The sequence below is a fragment of the Anabrus simplex genome, chromosome 5 (assembly GCF_040414725.1).
Source record: "Anabrus simplex isolate iqAnaSimp1 chromosome 5, ASM4041472v1, whole genome shotgun sequence".
NCBI lineage: Eukaryota > Metazoa > Arthropoda > Insecta > Orthoptera > Tettigoniidae > Anabrus > Anabrus simplex.
Genome location: NC_090269.1, coordinates 278312913 through 278334409, shown reverse-complemented (window position 1 = coordinate 278334409; position 21497 = coordinate 278312913). Strand labels below are relative to the sequence as shown.

The following is a 21497-nucleotide window of genomic DNA, read 5'->3' as shown; positions in this document are numbered from 1 at the left end:
GTGTAAAGAAGTGGAATCAGAGATAAGGCTGTTTGCAGATGATGTTATTCTGTACAGAGTTTAAGTTACAAGATTGTGAGCAGCTGCAGGGTGACCTCGATAGTGTTATAAGGTGGACGGTGGGCAATATATGATGATAAACGGGGATAAAAGTCAGGTTGTGATTTTCACAAATAGGAAAAGTCCTCTCAGTTTTAATTACTGCATTGATGGGGTGGAAGTTCCTTTTGGGGATCATTGTAAATACTTAGGTGTTAATATAAGAAAAGATCTTCATTGGGGTAATCATATAAATATGATTGTTAATAAAGGGTACAGATCTCTGCACATGGTTATGAGGGCATTTAGGGGTTGTAGTAAGGATGTAAAGGAGAGGGTGTATAAGTTTCTGATAAGACCCCAACTAGAGTATGTTTCCAGTGTATGGGACCCTCACCAGTATTTTTGATTCAGGAACTGGAAAAAAATCCAAAGAAAAGCAGCTCGATTTGTTCTGGGTGAATTCTGACAAAAGAGTAGCATTACAAAAATGTTGCAAAGTTTGGGTTGGGAAGACTTGGGAGAAAGGAGAGGAGCTGCTCGATTAAGTGGCATGTTAATACCAATAAAAATGGTCTGTTATTGGACTTTATACATTTTCCAGCTAACTCATTCCTGGCTGCCAGCGTTTTGCCCCCGTGTGCTAGGCTGGGCTCATCAGTTGGTACGTAGCACACCTACCAAGACGCATGGCTAGTGCACACCGTGGAGGCCACTGCGTAGGCTAATTGTAGCCACCGGCAGTGCCAATGCACTATGAGAGACTTTGTCTCACTAACAAAAATTGATGCCTGCTTGGCCATCAAATGATATAGATGTTGATTCCCATAGGGAATCAGAAATATTTGTTCCAAATGAGTAAATTTATAATGCCATGGGGGCATTGTTTATCTAACTTTAGGCTGATGATGGCATAAATATGCCGAAACCGGTCCCTAATATTTATGAATAAAATGTGACATTTCAATGTATATCACATTTGAATTTGTATTTAACAGGTGAAAAATCATACACTTTCAGGTCCCTCTGAGCGCAAGTTTGGACAACAATCAATACGGGATGTGCCCACCATGAGCTGCAATACATTGATGAATTCGTCGAGGCATGGAGTCAATAAGACCCTGGATTGCTTCCTGAGGAATTGTGGCCCATGCTTGCTGCACTGCACGGGTCAGTTGTTCCAGAGTTGTGGGTGGCTGAGGACGGTTGGCCAGTTGTCGACCCATCATGTCCCACACATGCTCAATGGGACTGAGGTCTGGGGATCTGGCGGGCCATTCTAAGGTTGGGATGTCATGGAGAGCTTCTCTGGAGATGCGTGCAGTGTGAACCCGGGCATTGTCCTGCTGAAACATTCCATTAGCAATGTTCGCCATCATAGGGACAACCACTGGATTGAGTACCCTATCAACGTACTGTCAAGCAGTCATAGTGCCCTCAACAAGCACTAATTGTGATTTCACATTAAAGCCAATAGCTCCCCAGACCATAATACTTGGTGCTGGCCCTGTGTGCCTCTCGACAATAAGATCTGGGCGGCCCCTCTCCCTGGTACGTCAGCGCACATGATTCCGGCCATCACTGTGGGCAAGACAGAAGCGCGATTCATCACTAAAGATGACCCTATGCCATTCGTCGACCCTCGTTGATCTTTCTTGACACCAGGCCAGCTTTACATGTTGCTGTTGTGGGGTCAATGGAACACCTTCTACAGGTTCTACAGGGACACGGGCTCGTAAGCCAGCTGCACGCAGGCGATTACCAATTGTTTGTTGTGTAACATGGGGTGCCACAGCTGCTCGAATTTGCTCTGCTGTTGCATGGGGTTCCATCCGGGCCATCCGAATGATGCGGCGATCCTCTCTCACAGTTGTCTGTCACGCTGGGCCTGTGCCAGGTCTACGAGTGTGGGTACCTTCATTTGACCACTGCTGCCATACACGTTATACCGTAGATGCCTGTCAGCCAACACGTGCAGCGACAGTCCTTAGTGATAATCCAGCCTTACACAGCCCAATTATCCGAGTCCTCTCAAACGGCGACAGTTGTTGATAGCGTATTCTCTGTCATCGAGGCATGTTTGACGGGGAACACTTCACTGCACAGACTGCAAGTCAACTACGCTACACCAGAGTCTGTATACTTGAGTTGATTCCTCCGCGACCAATCACGTGGGGAGACCTGTAGCAACAATCCAATGGGTCTGAAACTTTGATTGTTTACATACCTACATGGCATCGTTTCATATCTTGAAAATCAACACAAACGACCAATGCCTTCATGGTGTTGCAATTTCCATTTTCTTAAGTGTATTAATGACGTTATTGCCGTGTGAACTTTGTGTATTAACCTTTCCTTTTCTTTTTTTTTTCCCCCTTCATTTTTTCATTATTCTCTAAAGAATGGCTGAGTGTAAGTGGCGGAGTTGTGGTGTGGCCAAGCATTAAGGAGTACAAGGGAGAAGTTGGAGAGTTTGAGGGAGATAATTATAATTGTCTCAGAGGACAGGAAGGAAAGTAGGCTCCCTCAAACAATGTACAGGATACAGTAGATGTAAAAGAGGGATGGGAAGGAAAGAGGGGAATTGTAGAAGACAGGTGGTCCAATGTTTTAAGGGGAAGGAGATTGCATGCTAAGTACTCTATTCAGGATCAGAATTCAGGACAGGTGTCTGTGAGAAATCGGAATGAGTCACTGCAGGTAGAACAACCAAGGGAAGATGAGGAACAGGGAACTGTTGCTGAGAAGTGTGGAAGTAGAAGGAAAGGAAAAGGAAGGAAAGGGAAATATACAAGAGAGGATAGGAAAACACAGGTGAAACAAGGTCATGGGTGAAAAGGGAGGAGGAATAGCTTCTGCAGCCATCAGGAAATACAGGGCTGTCCAGGAGGGGAGGGGATGGGATCAAATGAGGTGGGGAGGATTGAGGCTGTGGTCATGGGAGATTCCATTGTTAGACATGTAGGGAAAGAGTGTGGAGGAAAGGGAAACAGGGTAGAGTGTTATCCAGGAATTAGGTTAAGGTGGATGTTGAGGTTAGTAGAAGAGAAGGAGGAGGGAAAGGAGAAGGTAGTAGTGTTTCACATTGGTACCAACAACGTAAGGCAAGCAGTTTCAGGTACCAACATTTTTGGGGATGTGTAGAATCTGTTGAAAGCAACACGGGTGAAGTTTATGGAAGCAGAGATTGTTATCAGTGGAATACTGTGTAAGAGAGATACTGACTGGAAGGTGATTGGGGATTCAATTGAGACTATTAAGTGGATATGTGAGAAACTTGGAGTTAGATTTCTAGATCCTAATGGGTGGATAGGAGATAGGGATCTGTGCTCAGATGGTCTACACTTAAACCGCATTGGTACCGGTATGTATAAGTTATGAAATTTGTTTAGAAGGGTATAGGGAGGTACATTCAGGGAATTGGAGTGGTCTAGGGAGTGGTGATAAGGGTGTAGGGATCTGGAAGTCCAATAGGGATGACATAAAAATGTTATTGTTGAACTGTCGAAGTATTGTAAAGAAAGGATTAGAATTAAGTAATTTAATAGATATATACTTACCAGATATAGTAATAGGAGTTGAGTCAGGGCTGAGAAATGATAAAAAGGATGAAGAAATTTTCTCGTGGAACTGGAGTATGAATTGTAGAGATAGGATAGGATAGGAATGGTAGGAGGGGGAGTTCTCATGAAAGAAGAATTTGTAAGCTACGAAAAAGTTAAAGATGACAAACATGAAATTCTAAGTGTAAGGGTCATCTCTAAAGATAACAGGCAACTTGATGTCTTTGGGGTGTACAGACTGGGGAAAGGTAACACTGGTGCTGCAGGTATGGTAAACAGTATGGAAAGGAACGTGATTGTAATGGGTGACCTCAAGTTACCAAATATGAATGGCAAATAAGTTAATATGGGAAGGATAGCTGATTCAGTAGGTGATGGAACCATGAATGAATATTCTGGACGTATTGCTGTTAAAACCTGATGAGCTCTATAGAGAAATAAAAGTAATGGATGGTATTAGTGATCATGAAGCTGTTTTCGTCATAGTTAAAAATAAATGCAGTAGAAAGGAAGGTCTTAAAAGTAGGACTGTTAGGCAGTACCATAGGGCTCATAAAACAGCTATGAGGAGGTTTTAAAAGTAACTATGATCAGTGGGAAACTGTAAATAAAAAAGTAAACAGACTCTGGGATGTGTTTAAAGCAATTGTTGAGGAATGTGAAAACAGGTTTGTACCTTTAAAGGTTGGTAATGGTAATGGTAAAAACCTACTATGTTATAACAGAGAAGTAAAGAGACTAAGAAGGAGGTGCAGGTTGGAAAGAAATAGAGTTAGAAATGGGTGTGGAAGTAAGGAGAACTTAAGGTAACTTACTAGGAAATTAAATCTAGCAAAGAAGTCAGCTAAGGATGACATGATGGCAAGCATAACTGGCAGTCATACAAATTTTAGTGAAAAATGGAAGGGTATTGTACCATTTCATTGCCCTGGTCATTTAGAATCGCGATATTAAAATCGCCGTTTTACCGTGAATAGCGATAAAGTGTCGGAAATCATGCGGCAGAAAATACGACTTGTAACATACAGGCGTGCAGAATTAAATAGGCCATGAATATCTTAGAAGAAAGTGCAGACATGTGGAATCCAAATGGCCGTGATTTAAATGAATGCAGTGACTTTTAATTGGAAGCAACAACAATAAGAACGGGTGAACATCGCATGAAGTCGCCAGGAAGAGATTTACGTATGAATTGATAGGCAGCTAGAACAGAAGAATATATTTTTCGTAGTCGTAACGGAAATCTCAAGCAGAGTATCAAAAAAAAAAAAAAAAAAAAAGGAATAAACAAAGAAAATAGTGGAGCGCAGGTTCCGAATAAACTAGCGAAAATCGATCAATTAATGTGTCTAGTGAAGACACAGCAACACTTAAGATACCTCTTAAGATCATTCAAATTATAATATTGACGTTTGTCACATAACCTACTCTGCTCAACTTAAGTATAGTTTAAGGAAGCTAATGATGTCTTCAAATATGTGTTCTATGCATGTCTTCGAGAGCTACGTGATGACCGGCTAAACTGAAGATGGGACGAGAGTCTGACGGTAACCCGCCAACCATTCCTACGGACCCGAGGATCGTGGCCGCAGCCCGGTCATGATGCAGCGATAACCCGGAGATGAACGTCCTAGGAGAACCAGGAAGCAGCCATCCCAGTCCAGAAACGCAGATGGATTAAGTTAAGTTTCAAAAATTTCTTTTCTTAAATTGTAGTTATATGGTGATATCAAGTTGTCGATGGTGATTGTACGAGAGCTAGGTCGATATATATCTTCGAGAGGTGATCTCAATATCGAGTTTCAGCGCGAATGTACCAATGTTGATGTTTAACTGATGGATTTAGGTAATCTTCCAAAACTAATAAACACTCCCATGTGTAGGAAAGATAACACTCGCAAATGATGTGCTTTGCTTGCAATGTTTAGTTTTCTTTCAAAGAATATTGCCGTACATAATGTGAAATGAGATATTTCAAACGAGAATATATAGTATATTGAATTATAGGTTAACGTACGGATACGACGTCAACTTTTACCTAATGTAAATTGGTACAGGCCTAGTATATTCATACTTTAATGAGAGAAGTATGCGTCTATATAAATGATAGTTGTTGATCCATATAATGTGAATTCTGATGAGATATTGAAAGTAGTGAATTGAGCGGTACTTTGGAAAGAATTAATGATGTTTATATTTACGGTGAGCTCATATACGTCGGGAATATTGAGGTAAGACTTGTCAATGTTATAAATAATATATGCATTGAGATATTAGGCGTGGAATTGTGATTAATACGACGACGAATAAGGAATTGATGTCCGTTTATTTCAAGCAGCTATGGATCAGGATATATTTGACGCATATAGGGATATGTAACATGGCTTGTCTTATTATTTGAGTTATTGACATTTGGTTAGTGAACTTGCAGATTGGTAATAACGTACGATCCTCAAAAACAACCCTAGATAACCTATAGTAGAGCATAATGACGGCATTTTCTAAGAAAATTTCACATGTTACTCAATATTTAAAATGACTTAAGTGGGGACAGTAAATCATTGACAGTAGTGTCTTCATACTGTTATGTTATTGCTATTTGCGAGTGTGAAAGTTTTATCAACGGTAGCCCTTGACCATTAGCACTCAATGATTGGATTTATAAAGCATTTCGACCTTTATTTGACCTAGACATAAACTTGTTGAGATTTTATTGAACAATTATTACATATTTCTTAGGGAATATTTTGTATATGTCCAAGTATGATCAAACATATATAGGTATATATATATTTTTTTTATGTTCATTGGTATATCAGCCTAGGTAGCAATTGAAAGCTACACATGTGAAACATTGCTTACTCCATCTACGTTATTAATGATACAGTTACAAAAATGAAATAATGTTAGGATGAGACACCAAAAAGAAGCATTCTTTAAATACAAGGCCGAACAAACCTTTTAATAATTACGTACATATGTAGGACATAATATTATGTAATTATTCAAGATCTTGATAAAAGTTAATAACAAGTTAGAATTTGATATTTAAGGAGAATTTGAGAGTCCTATTCTCAGATAATTTCATGTTAGTTCATTCTTAATATAACAGTTCATTAATTTTGAAGTAGCCAAAGGAATCATAGAATTATTTTTATGGTAGTTTAGTGGACTGATCATTTTAATTCTTTTATATATGAGACTGAGGAGATATAGGAGGTAATCCATGTCAGGTCAGGAGAGCTTCCTGAAATAATATAATTCCCCAGAGAAATTGAGGAAGATAATTCTGGAGTGGAGCTGGGGGGCGATATATATGCCAAAATAAAAAAATAAAAAATAAAATCGTGGGAAATTAAAGAAAACTATATTACGTTGAAACTGATATGTTTTACTACATTTTGACAATTTCAAGGTATCATTTAGGTTAAAAGAAAGATAATGATATAGAACAGTGTAGTACAGTCCTGCTCAATGAGACACAGAAGTGCATCAAATGTACAGTTTTCGGGAAGGATATAGGTGCCATGCAAAATGTCTTTAGAAAGTGATACAAGTGTGAGGAGCACGGAGCACGATATCGACAATGAATATTATTACATTGAACGGCATTTATTAAAGAACGTACTATATTATGCAACTGATGACAAATATATGAGACAGCGAAGTAGGTCTAATATCGTTCATTCATAACATTTCTTACACAAAGGTTCCTTCAAATATGCCTGGGTGTTGGACAAGCTGAAGGCTGAGCGTGAACGTGGGATTACAATCGATATTGCTCTGTGGAAGTTTGAAACTAGTAAATATTATGTTACAATTATTGACGCTCCCGGACACAGAGATTTCATCAAGAACATGATTACGGATACTTCGTAGGCTGACGGTGCTGCACTGATTGTAGCAGCTGTTATGGGTGAATTCGAAACTTGTATCTCGAAGAACGGTCAAACCCGTGAACATGCTCTGTTTGCTTTCACCCTGGGTGTCAAGCAGCTGATTGTAGATGTTAACAAAAATGGTCTCTACTAAGCCCCCTTACAGTGAGGCTCGTTTTGAGGAAATCAAGAAGGAAGTAAGCAACTATTTTAAGAAGATTGGTTACAACCCAGCTGCCGTGGCTTTCGTGACAATTTCTGGCTGGCACTTGTATCACTCCCTACAAAAATGCCGTTGGACTTGTATCAGGCTCTATCCTTCGGAAAGAGTTTGAACTACAAAAGGGAGGTTGGTTCAACTTACATCCTTTTCCATATTATTGGCAACGGCACATAGATCAATTTTAGTGAAAAAACCGCATTTTTCATTTTATGGCACTTGTACCGTTTCCCGATTCCACTTCACAATTGATTATCAGAATAGACGAGACCGTGGATGTTAAAAAAAATACTAATAATGTGAATGAAATGTAAACCAATAATGAGAGTAATATCTTCAAGTCAATATTTTTTTTATTTTTGATGAGATACCTACATGTACATAAGAATCATTTAAATAACAGCTTATTAATACAAAAATAATTTTTGAATAAAATTAGTATTTAAGAATTTAACTTATTAATATTATTTATAGGATATAAGAATAATTTAAGTTAATTTCATATGGAAATAATGGAATTTAAGATTGATCGTATTTTGAATTATTGACCTGTTAGTCAGGCAAACATGATGGATATATTCGAGGTGCGTATCTCAGTCGGATTCACGTTAAAAAAGGAAAATACAACATTTTAGTTTGAAATAGGATAATCCCTGAGTTGTGTGGCATAGCTAGCTGGAGATTTTCTTGAACGCCGGCGTGTTGTTGATTGGAAGAGAGACTGACATCACAGTGAAGAGTAAGTAGGTTCAAGAAAAATTGACGCCCAACAGTGGAGCAAGACTGAGAACGCCCAGCACAGTTACAAAATGAATGTAGGGTGCATCAAGAAAAATCAATGCCCACCAATGAGGCAAAACTGAGAAAGAGGCGTAGCATGACCAAGAGAAAGAATAATTAAGAGAACTTGATGTACAATTGTGAAGTAAGGCTGAGAGGAAGAAGAAAATGATTAGAATTGGACATTTATGATTGAGATCAAGGGAAGAGAAGCACAGTAGAACAGAAATTATTTCACGCTGCTACATAGAAGAAAGAGAGGAAAGAAGGGCAAATCAAGAATCAAGCGAGAAGATATGCAGATGCATATGGGAGCGGAAGAAGAGATAGATAATAATGATAAGTTACAATAATAATTTGAATAATTGATAGGTTAAGTTGATTGATAATATTAATTTAGATTATGATAGGATTTTATATTAAGATAGAGATGGTTAATAGGATAATAATTTAAGAAATACCAAGAATGCTTCTTTTTGAGTGTCATGAGTGACTGGGATAGTAGGATGGTTGGTTTATTGGGGGAAGTCAGACTGTCAGTCCCATACTGAATTGAAATACTGATATATTTTATTGGTTGCAAACTATAAACAATTAGCAAAATAGAATCTTTAGCGAAGCTAAGCAATAATAGACATAAAATGGCGACTATTAGTCAATTGAGGTCACAAGTTGAGGAATACCAAAAGGAAAAGGATGAGGAGATAGAGAAGATAACCGAGGAGTTAGAAAAGGCAAAAGAAGAACAGAAGGGAATAATAGAATTGTTAAAACAAATGATGAAGAAACAAGAAGAAACTTATCGAAACCAGATGGAAGAGTCCATGAGACGGATGGAGGAGAGACATCAAGAATTCATGAGACAAATAGATGAGAATCATCAAAAATTTATGAAAAATTTGAGAGGAGAAAATAACGAGAAAGATCAAGAAGCTAGTGAAGAATTGGAAACAAAAGAAGAAGAACGTATAAGTCCACAAAAATCATTATATGAAGAAACCGGGAAGCAGGAGAAGAAGCAAGAAGAATGGCGGCAGAAGCAGCTAGGACAAATAAGAAGAACGGAAGAGAGGCAGAAGAAAAGAAGAAAGGTGGAAATTCGAATAGTCCGAGCAGAAATTTGGCAAATGCAGAACGAATTAGAGAGGAACCAAATCAACGAACAGGACCAAGAAGGAAGATACTTATTTGAGTCAGACCAAATAATGATGAAGAGAATCGTGAGAGAGCTTACAACTATAACAGGTGTAAATCAAGTACATCACCATGGAGGAGGTGAACCGAATCCAAAGGTGAAAATAAAAGCAGAACAGGCAAGAACGAATGTCAAACGGACAAGGAAATTTCCTAAGGAAAGGAAGAACGAAATGGATTACCGAAATAAAAGAAAAGGAACCAGAGAAAAGAAGAGATGGGAAGGAGCGATCAAAGGTCGACATATCAATGGAGATGTAGAGGAAGCCGAGAGTCTAGAACTTCAGGAGGATAAAAGAAAAGATAGAGAAGAGCAGAAATTGAATACGAAAACCCAAACTTGTCAATTATGAAGAAGACCGAGAATAAAATGTAGAATGCTTCATTAGAACTATGCAGGACACTATAATATAAACAGGTCAATGAAAGCTCCATTTATATACAAAAATGAAATGGAAATAAATATACTGCGAGCAGTACATTTATTTGTCTGTAGCAGGGAAGAAAAATGTACCATTTCATTGCCCTGGTCATTTAGAATCGCGATATTAAAATCGCCGTTTTACCGTGAATAGCGATAAAGTGTCGGAAATCATGCGGCAGAAAATACGACTTGTAACATACAGGCGTGCAGAATTAAATAGGCCATGAATATCTTAGAAGAAAGTGCAGACATGTGGAATCCAAATGGCCGTGATTTAAATGAATGCAGTGACTTTTAATTGGAAGCAACAACAATAAGAACGGGTGAACATCGCATGAAGTCGCCAGGAAGAGATTTACGTATGAATTGATAGGCAGCTAGAACAGAAGAATATATTTTTCGTAGTCGTAACGGAAATCTCAAGCAGAGTATCAAAAAAAAAAAAAAAAAAAAAAGGAATAAACAAAGAAAATAGTGGAGCGCAGGTTCCGAATAAACTAGCGAAAATCGATCAATTAATGTGTCTAGTGAAGACACAGCAACACTTAAGATACCTCTTAAGATCATTCAAATTATAATATTGACGTTTGTCACATAACCTACTCTGCTCAACTTAAGTATAGTTTAAGGAAGCTAATGATGTCTTCAAATATGTGTTCTATGCATGTCTTCGAGAGCTACGTGATGACCGGCTAAACTGAAGATGGGACGAGAGTCTGACGGTAACCCGCCAACCATTCCTACGGACCCGAGGATCGTGGCCGCAGCCCGGTCATGATGCAGCGATAACCCGGAGATGAACGTCCTAGGAGAACCAGGAAGCAGCCATCCCAGTCCAGAAACGCAGATGGATTAAGTTAAGTTTCAAAAATTTCTTTTCTTAAATTGTAGTTATATGGTGATATCAAGTTGTCGATGGTGATTGTACGAGAGCTAGGTCGATATATATCTTCGAGAGGTGATCTCAATATCGAGTTTCAGCGCGAATGTACCAATGTTGATGTTTAACTGATGGATTTAGGTAATCTTCCAAAACTAATAAACACTCCCATGTGTAGGAAAGATAACACTCGCAAATGATGTGCTTTGCTTGCAATGTTTAGTTTTCTTTCAAAGAATATTGCCGTACATAATGTGAAATGAGATATTTCAAACGAGAATATATAGTATATTGAATTATAGGTTAACGTACGGATACGACGTCAACTTTTACCTAATGTAAATTGGTACAGGCCTAGTATATTCATACTTTAATGAGAGAAGTATGCGTCTATATAAATGATAGTTGTTGATCCATATAATGTGAATTCTGATGAGATATTGAAAGTAGTGAATTGAGCGGTACTTTGGAAAGAATTAATGATGTTTATATTTACGGTGAGCTCATATACGTCGGGAATATTGAGGTAAGACTTGTCAATGTTATAAATAATATATGCATTGAGATATTAGGCGTGGAATTGTGATTAATACGACGACGAATAAGGAATTGATGTCCGTTTATTTCAAGCAGCTATGGATCAGGATATATTTGACGCATATAGGGATATGTAACATGGCTTGTCTTATTATTTGAGTTATTGACATTTGGTTAGTGAACTTGCAGATTGGTAATAACGTACGATCCTCAAAAACAACCCTAGATAACCTATAGTAGAGCATAATGACGGCATTTTCTAAGAAAATTTCACATGTTACTCAATATTTAAAATGACTTAAGTGGGGACAGTAAATCATTGACAGTAGTGTCTTCATACTGTTATGTTATTGCTATTTGCGAGTGTGAAAGTTTTATCAACGGTAGCCCTTGACCATTAGCACTCAATGATTGGATTTATAAAGCATTTCGACCTTTATTTGACCTAGACATAAACTTGTTGAGATTTTATTGAACAATTATTACATATTTCTTAGGGAATATTTTGTATATGTCCAAGTATGATCAAACATATATAGGTATATATATATTTTTTTTATGTTCATTGGTATATCAGCCTAGGTAGCAATTGAAAGCTACACATGTGAAACATTGCTTACTCCATCTACGTTATTAATGATACAGTTACAAAAATGAAATAATGTTAGGATGAGACACCAAAAAGAAGCATTCTTTAAATACAAGGCCGAACAAACCTTTTAATAATTACGTACATATGTAGGACATAATATTATGTAATTATTCAAGATCTTGATAAAAGTTAATAACAAGTTAGAATTTGATATTTAAGGAGAATTTGAGAGTCCTATTCTCAGATAATTTCATGTTAGTTCATTCTTAATATAACAGTTCATTAATTTTGAAGTAGCCAAAGGAATCATAGAATTATTTTTATGGTAGTTTAGTGGACTGATCATTTTAATTCTTTTATATATGAGACTGAGGAGATATAGGAGGTAATCCATGTCAGGTCAGGAGAGCTTCCTGAAATAATATAATTCCCCAGAGAAATTGAGGAAGATAATTCTGGAGTGGAGCTGGGGGGCGATATATATGCCAAAATAAAAAAATAAAAAATAAAATCGTGGGAAATTAAAGAAAACTATATTACGTTGAAACTGATATGTTTTACTACATTTTGACAATTTCAAGGTATCATTTAGGTTAAAAGAAAGATAATGATATAGAACAGTGTAGTACAGTCCTGCTCAATGAGACACAGAAGTGCATCAAATGTACAGTTTTCGGGAAGGATATAGGTGCCATGCAAAATGTCTTTAGAAAGTGATACAAGTGTGAGGAGCACGGAGCACGATATCGACAATGAATATTATTACATTGAACGGCATTTATTAAAGAACGTACTATATTATGCAACTGATGACAAATATATGAGACAGCGAAGTAGGTCTAATATCGTTCATTCATAACATTTCTTACACAAAGGTTCCTTCAAATATGCCTGGGTGTTGGACAAGCTGAAGGCTGAGCGTGAACGTGGGATTACAATCGATATTGCTCTGTGGAAGTTTGAAACTAGTAAATATTATGTTACAATTATTGACGCTCCCGGACACAGAGATTTCATCAAGAACATGATTACGGATACTTCGTAGGCTGACGGTGCTGCACTGATTGTAGCAGCTGTTATGGGTGAATTCGAAACTTGTATCTCGAAGAACGGTCAAACCCGTGAACATGCTCTGTTTGCTTTCACCCTGGGTGTCAAGCAGCTGATTGTAGATGTTAACAAAAATGGTCTCTACTAAGCCCCCTTACAGTGAGGCTCGTTTTGAGGAAATCAAGAAGGAAGTAAGCAACTATTTTAAGAAGATTGGTTACAACCCAGCTGCCGTGGCTTTCGTGACAATTTCTGGCTGGCACTTGTATCACTCCCTACAAAAATGCCGTTGGACTTGTATCAGGCTCTATCCTTCGGAAAGAGTTTGAACTACAAAAGGGAGGTTGGTTCAACTTACATCCTTTTCCATATTATTGGCAACGGCACATAGATCAATTTTAGTGAAAAAACCGCATTTTTCATTTTATGGCACTTGTACCGTTTCCCGATTCCACTTCACAATTGATTATCAGAATAGACGAGACCGTGGATGTTAAAAAAAATACTAATAATGTGAATGAAATGTAAACCAATAATGAGAGTAATATCTTCAAGTCAATATTTTTTTTATTTTTGATGAGATACCTACATGTACATAAGAATCATTTAAATAACAGCTTATTAATACAAAAATAATTTTTGAATAAAATTAGTATTTAAGAATTTAACTTATTAATATTATTTATAGGATATAAGAATAATTTAAGTTAATTTCATATGGAAATAATGGAATTTAAGATTGATCGTATTTTGAATTATTGACCTGTTAGTCAGGCAAACATGATGGATATATTCGAGGTGCGTATCTCAGTCGGATTCACGTTAAAAAAGGAAAATACAACATTTTAGTTTGAAATAGGATAATCCCTGAGTTGTGTGGCATAGCTAGCTGGAGATTTTCTTGAACGCCGGCGTGTTGTTGATTGGAAGAGAGACTGACATCACAGTGAAGAGTAAGTCGGTTCAGTATGCATAGGTACTTTAAGGCAGGAAAAGGTTCCAAGAAGGACATTCCAGGAATAATTGATAACAAGGGGAATATATATGCGAGCATTTTCGAAAGGCAGAAGTATTCAGTCAGTAGTATGTAAAGATTGTTGGTTACAAAGATAATGTTCAGGTAGGGGAGGTGACTAATACTAAAGAAGTATTCAAATTTACCTATGATAATGACATTTACAATAATATATAAAATTTGAAAACTAGAAAAGCAGCTGGAATTGGTAAGATTTCAGGGGATATTCTAAAGACAATGGGTTGGGATAATAGTACCGGTACCATATCTTAAGTACTTATTTCATTATTGTTTGCATGAAGGAGCTATACCAAATGAATGGAGAGTTGCTATAGTAATGAATTTGCATGTGGCTTTTAGTGTCGGGAACGTTCGAGGACAAGTTCTGCTCGCCAGATGCAGGTCTTTTGATTTGACTCCCGTAGGCGACCTGGGCGTCGTGATGAGGATGAAATGGTGATGAAGACGACACATACAGCCAGCCCCTGTGCCTGTGAAATTAACCAATTAAGGTTAAAATTCCTGACCCTGCCAGGAATTGAACCCGGGACACCTGTGACCAAAGGCCAGCATGCTGACCATTTAGCCATGGAGCCGGACATAGTTGCTATAGTATTTCCTGTGTATAATGGAAAGGGAAATAGATATAAAACTGAAAATTACAGGTCAGTCAGTTTGACATGCATTGCATGTAAGCTTTGGAAAATCATTCTTTCTGATTATATTAGACATGTTTGTGAAATTAATAATTGGTTTGATGGAAGGCAGTTTGGGTTTAGGAAAGGTTATTCCACTGAATCTCAACTTGTAGGATTCCAGCAAGATATAGCAGATAACTTGGTTTCAGGAGGGCAGATTGTCTGTATCGTGATTGACCTATCTAAGGCATTTGATAGGGTAGATCACGGGAGACTACTGGCAAAAATGAGTGCAGTTGGGCTAGACAAAATAGTGACTGAATGGATAGCTATATTTCTAGAGAAAAATAGATCTCAGGGAATTAGAGTAGGTGAAGCTTTATCTGACCCTTTAATAATTAAGAGGGGAATTCTTCAAGGCAGTATTATTGGACATTTATGTTTCCTTATATACATGAATGATATGAGTAAAGAAGTGGGATCAGAGATAAGGCCTTTTGCAGATGATGTTATTCTTTATAGAGTAATAAATAAGTTACAAGATCCTGAGAAACTGGAAAATGACCTCGAAAGCATTGTGAGATGGACAGTAGGCAATTGTATGATGATAAACGGTGTTAAAAGTCAGGTTGTAGGTTTCACAAATAAGAAATGTCCTCTCAGTTTTAATTACTGCTTTGATGGGTAAAAGTTCCTTTTGGGGATCATTGTAAGTACCTAGGTGTTAAATGGGATTGTAAATAAAGGGTACATGGTTATGATGGTATTTAAGATTTGTAGTAAGGATGTAAGGGAGAGGGCATATAAGTCTCTGGTACGACCCCAACTAGAGTATGGTTCAAGTTTATGGGACCCTCACCAGGATTACTTGATTCAAGAACTGGGAAAAAATCCAAAGAAAAGCTGCTCGATTTGTTCTGGGTGATTTCTAATGAAAGAGTAGTGTTACAAAAATGTTGAGCCAGGCTGAATGGCTCAGACGGTTGAGGCGCTGGCGTTCTGACCCCAACTTGGCAGGTTCGATCCTGGGTCTGTCCGGTGATATTTGAAGGTACTCAAATACGTCAGCCTCGTGTCCGTAGATTTACTAGCATGTAAAAGAACTCCTGTGGGACTGAATTCCGGCAGTCTGGCCCTGTGGTGTAGGGGGCAACATGTCCGCCTGTCAACCGGCGGCCCCGGGTTCAATTCCTGGCTGGGTCAGGGGTTCTTAATTGTAAATAAATGTTCCTTTCTTCACATTCAACACTCTACACTTCCTCTATTCCAATTACACACATGTTCATATCACATGGTGCAAGTAGGGGCAAAAAATCTCTATAGGTCGGTGCCCTGAACAAATAGCATTTTGTGGAAAAGAAATAATAATAATAAAGAAAATTCTGGCACCTCGGGATCTCCAAAAACCATAAAAGTAGTTAGTGGGACGTAAAGCAAATAACATTATTATTAACAAAAATGTTGCAAAATTTGGGCTGGGAAAACTTGGAAGAAAGGAGACGAGCTGCTCGACTAAGTGGTATGTAATACCAATATAAATGATCCATTGTTGGACATTATAAATTTTCCAGCTAACTAATGTCAGGTTCCCTATGGGAATCAACATCTATATCATCTGATGGCCAAGCAGGCATCAATTTTTGGTAATGAGACAAAGTCTCTCATAGTGCATTGGCACTACTGGTGGCTCCAAGTAGCCTACACAGTGGCCTCCATGGTATGCACTAGCCATGCATCTTGGTGGGTGTGCTATGTACCAACTGATGAGCCCAACTTACCACATGGGGGAGAAATGCTGGCAACCAGGAATGAGTTAGCTGGAAAATTGATCATGTCCAATAACCGACCATTTGTATCAGTATTATAAATTTGCTCATTCGGGACAAATATTTCAGGTTCCCTATGGGAATCAACATCTATATCATAAGTGGTATGTTAGAAGCTGTCAGTGGAGAGATAGTGTGGAATGACATTATGAGACGAATAAGGTTTAGTGGTGTCTTCAAAAGTAGGAAAGATCACAATATGTGGATGAAGTTTGAATTCAAGGTGACAAATTAGAGCAAATATTCATTTGTAGGAAAGGGAGTTAGGGATTGGAATAACTTACCAAGGGAGATGTTCAATAAATTTCCATTTTCTTTGCAATCATTTAGGAAAAGACTAGGAGAACAACAGATAGGGAATCTGCCATCTTGGTGACTGACCTAAATACAGATCAGTAGTGACTGATTGATTGATTGATTGATTGATTGATTCATTGATTGATTGATTGATTGATTGATTGATTGATTGATTGATTCATTCATTCATTCATTCATTCATTCATTCATTCATTCATTCATTCATTTCTTTTCTTTTCTGTGATATAGATCTTATTTATCTTCCTGGCCATACCATTAGAATTTTTGGCTAATAATTTTTTTCTTGAGCGAGGTATAAATTGCATTCCTTCTCTATTTTCTCAATCAGGACATAGTCAAGGGGGAATTATTGGGTATTATACCCCCCACCCCATTTGAAATTATTCTAAAAGAAGAACAAAAACTGACCAACAATAATCATTCAGAGACATAAGTGTAGAACCACAAGGTCTGTAGAATCTATTTTCTATGAAGTCTCGAGAGTTTGATTTTAGATTGTAAACTGAACATACCATTTGCTGTAAAACTGTTGACCTTGATCATGTTGTTCTTGATCTATTTAATATAAGGTTTTGCTGTGTACTGCAATCTGAATATCAACATAATTCACTTGTATCAGTGTCGTTATAACGGCAAGTCTTGCATGCGCGCACCTTACACGCACAAGCACCTTCATTGTATTCTATCTTAATTTTGTAACTATAACCCCCTCCCATCATTGGCCGATCCTGGCTATGCTACTGGTCTCAATATTCATGGTATTGTGCTATAATGTACTTACTGTCTGTAACAACAAATACATTTTCCTCCAGGTAAGGAGCATTCTGTTAGTCGTTTCCAAGTATCCTTACCTTATTGACCAAAAGTACTGTGCCATAATATTCTTCCCCCAAGCATAAAAGTTCCATTCACTGTGTAAATAATGACTGTATCTTGTCTGATGGAGGTTTTACTGTTGCAATTATAATTTTAATGAACTGCAATGCAGTAGACCCTCAACTTAACTCTTCGTGAATTATTGAGAGTTTGCAGTACCCTGTGTTTGAAGTGACAATCCCTGAAAACCGTAAAAGTACTTTGTGGGGTTTAAAGGCAGTATCATTACTAGGTATTATTGAAGTGAAGATGAATTCCAAACTAGGAAAGTCAATCAGACCTGCTTTTTGCTACTGTGTAGTTTCTGCTACAAGCATAATGCCATCTCCACAGATTAAGCTTCATGGCATATTGAGTTATGTAATAAAATCTTCTCGTTTGGTGAGTAAAGCAACAGGAAACTACAATTGCCTAGACTGTATATGGCAGATGGAGCTTTTGAAAATCCAAACAGCCTTCAGGCTGAGGTTTCAATGTACATGACCTATTTCAAAACTAAAATCTGCAAGCCTTTTCAACTAATCTTGAGCTATGCTTAAAGTAAATACAAAATTTTAATATTCCACCTTCTCAATACTAAAAAATCATGTGATGTTTTTACAAAAACATTACAAGGACATTAAAAGGTACTAGTTTCAGTCCACTGTGGACCATCATCAGCCTAGCCAAATTACAACAGTAGAAGACATAGTGATAAAAATAGTATGGAGAAATGAGAGGATCTAAAAGGATGGGATGGTGGTGGAATGACAGATAAAAGTGAAAAAACCGTATTTGCAAATAATGATAAAAGTAACAGAGGTGTACACAATGACAAGTAAAATCTTGTGAACCTTTTTACTTGTCATTGTGTACACCTCTGTTACTTTTATCATTATTTGCAAGTACGGTTTTTTCACTTTTATCTGTCATTCCACCACCATCCCATCCTTTTAGATCCTCTCATTTCTCCATACTATTTTTATCACTATGTCTTCTACTGTTGTAATTTGGCTAGGCTGATGATGGTCCACAGTGGACCGAAACTAGTACCTTTTAATGTCATTGTAATGTTTTTGTAAAAACATCACATGATTTTTTAGTATTGAGAAGGTGGAATATTAAAATTTTGTATTTACTTTAAGCATAGTCTCAACTCAATACGGAACCTAACAATGAAGTTTATTACTTTTAATAATCTTGAGCTGTTATTATTATATCTCTAAATATTCATCTCCTTAACACAATTTGCAATCTCCCTGTAAACTTCTCAGAAGAGCTTAAGTGAGTCTTTATTTTTAGAACTCTTATGCTGATGACAAGAGTGTTCAAAAGTAGGTAATTATCAGCATGTAATTTTATTGTTATAGTACTACAAACTTGTTGTTCTGTTTCAGAATTCCAGTGACATAACTTTGCATCAGCTGTCAGAGAATTTAAAAGATCCGTCAGTACCGAAGGAAGCTCTTACTGGGCTGAAGTACGTTTGTGAAGACAAGTTTGCATACATGACAACCCTGGATTATGCTCAGGCTCACAAAAAAACTTTGCCATGTGACATTGTGTATTTACCTAATTTTTCCTTCCGAGTGAGTGTAGCTTTTCCAATGCAGAAAGGAAGCCCTTACATAGGAATCTTCAACTATAAGTAAGTTCCTGTTAAAATATTTTATTAGAAACTAAAATACCATATTACAGTCCAGTATAATTGACCATGCGACAGACAAATTATATTACACTTTTCGGAATCTCACCCACAAGTAATCAGAGTGAATCACTGAGGGTGAATCCAACAGATTAAGGACGTGAATAATTTGAAACACTTTTGCCCAGTGACCTTTAAAGTATCCCTCTGGATGATTATACTCTTTTGTCAGCATTGGGGAAGCTTCTGGAAGCCATCTTTAACAACCTCTTATAATACTTCATGCGATGTTGCCTTTAACTCATTTTCTACTGTAAAATTATATTTCTTCAGAGCTTTTCTTCCTTAGAAAGGAAAAAGTCACAGTCGGATAACTGAGTGAATAGATGAGATGTTAATAATAATTATTATCACAAGGCCTCAGCTACCATGTGCAGGCATTTTGGGTGCCTGTATGTTAAGTTTTATGTTCTGTTTTACTCTATCACATAGCGAGAAATGGATCTCAGTCTCAGTTGGACTAGCTGTTATGGCTGAATTGTAATTTTGTCACGTAGACACCAGTTGTGTCTTGTATCACCAGAGATGCCTTACACACCAACATTGTATGACATGGAGGGCTGAATGTACATTTCCCTTCCTTCAAAATATCTGACTAACTTCGCCCAGTTTGAGTCCGTGTCTGTAATCTTGGGGTCCAGAGGCCAGCACCCTAGCACTGATCACCAGAGAGATGTTGAAGGACAGAAGTTTCATGCTTCATGATAAGTTCTGAGACCAGTAAGGGTGGATGTGTAAGTGTATTATCTTGGAGATGGTACTACTTAAACACTTTGCCACATCTTGGACTGCTTACAATGGATGGACTCCTGGAAATGACATAAATAATCCAGATACAGATACTTATGTACGGGTTTGGCCTTAGGAATGAATTCCTAAAGGACATTATCGGCAAAACATTGATGACACTCAAACACTGCATGCTGTCATTCATGTCATAAAAGTCTACAAAGATGCTTTCCCCAAACACTGACAAAATTTAATGTTTGCACATGTTTCATGAAAATCCTTATTTTGAACGTTGTAATACAAACCCAACTAATACTGGAAGAGTAATGATGGATGGACTGATTCTTTGTCCAGTCCTCTGTGGTCTCCTTAAATATAAGATACAAAGTATTTGCTGCTATGTCAATCAGTTTGAAAGATACAACATCTACAGTTTCAGTGTATGATCTATCAAATAATCACTGAACTCATTGCCAGGTACGAGCATGTGCATGTCTGTCACAAACACATTCCCTTCCCTCGCAGTGGCACGTTTCAGCATTTTGACATTCACTCTCCTTCCTCTCAGCTTAGAAAGTCATGTGAGGCACATATTCACAAATTTTTTATGTGAAGCTACCTTTTATAATATGATAGAGGAAGTGATCCCCCTGTTAGTGAAAGTAAAAATAGCTTTACTATATTCATGGTGTCTTATACATCAGGTGGTTGAGCAGACCCCTTGGTTTTATTTGACTGGAACAGGCTATGCGCCAACACCAGGTTTCACCCTCTTCTTACCTCACTCTCATCACCACACACTATACAATACATAACATGCAGTAGTCATACTGGACACAGAAACACTCTGAGGGTAGAAGTAAAGGAACAAAGAATACTGAATACATCCCTCCACAAAGAATTGGTGTCGTGAAGGATATCTGGCATAAAACAGAGCCAAGTCCGCACGTGCTTCACAGTTCACACCCTTGACACTAGGTGACCAGAGGTTGTGCATACAAATAAATGAAGATTGAAAACTGCCTAGCATCATGACTAATGTAGTCATATCTAAGTGCCTGGTCATTAGAACACACAACACATATACTTTTTCAAAAATTACTAAGATCATGGAAACAGAATTTTAACCTTTGAATGATATTTTCACGCTATGTCTATGATTAGGTTTGAACCCCTCAGTCGGCTGTCCTGAGAATGTTTCTCTGTGATTTCCTATTTTTACTCCCAGGCTAAATGCTGGGACAGTTCCTGTTC

At 37.6% G+C, this 21497-nt stretch overlaps 1 protein-coding gene across 1 annotated transcript in view; it reads left to right on the top strand.

Annotated features, from left to right (window-relative positions):
- Window positions 1-21497, top strand: part of LOC136874837 (glutamate receptor ionotropic, delta-1) — a 276714-nt gene that overhangs the window by 218446 nt on the left and 36771 nt on the right. Inside the window, exon 8 of the mRNA XM_067148516.2 lies at window positions 19207-19457. Within this exon, the coding sequence (XP_067004617.2) occupies window positions 19207-19457 (251 nt within the window). The remainder of the gene's footprint in view (window positions 1-19206; window positions 19458-21497) is intronic.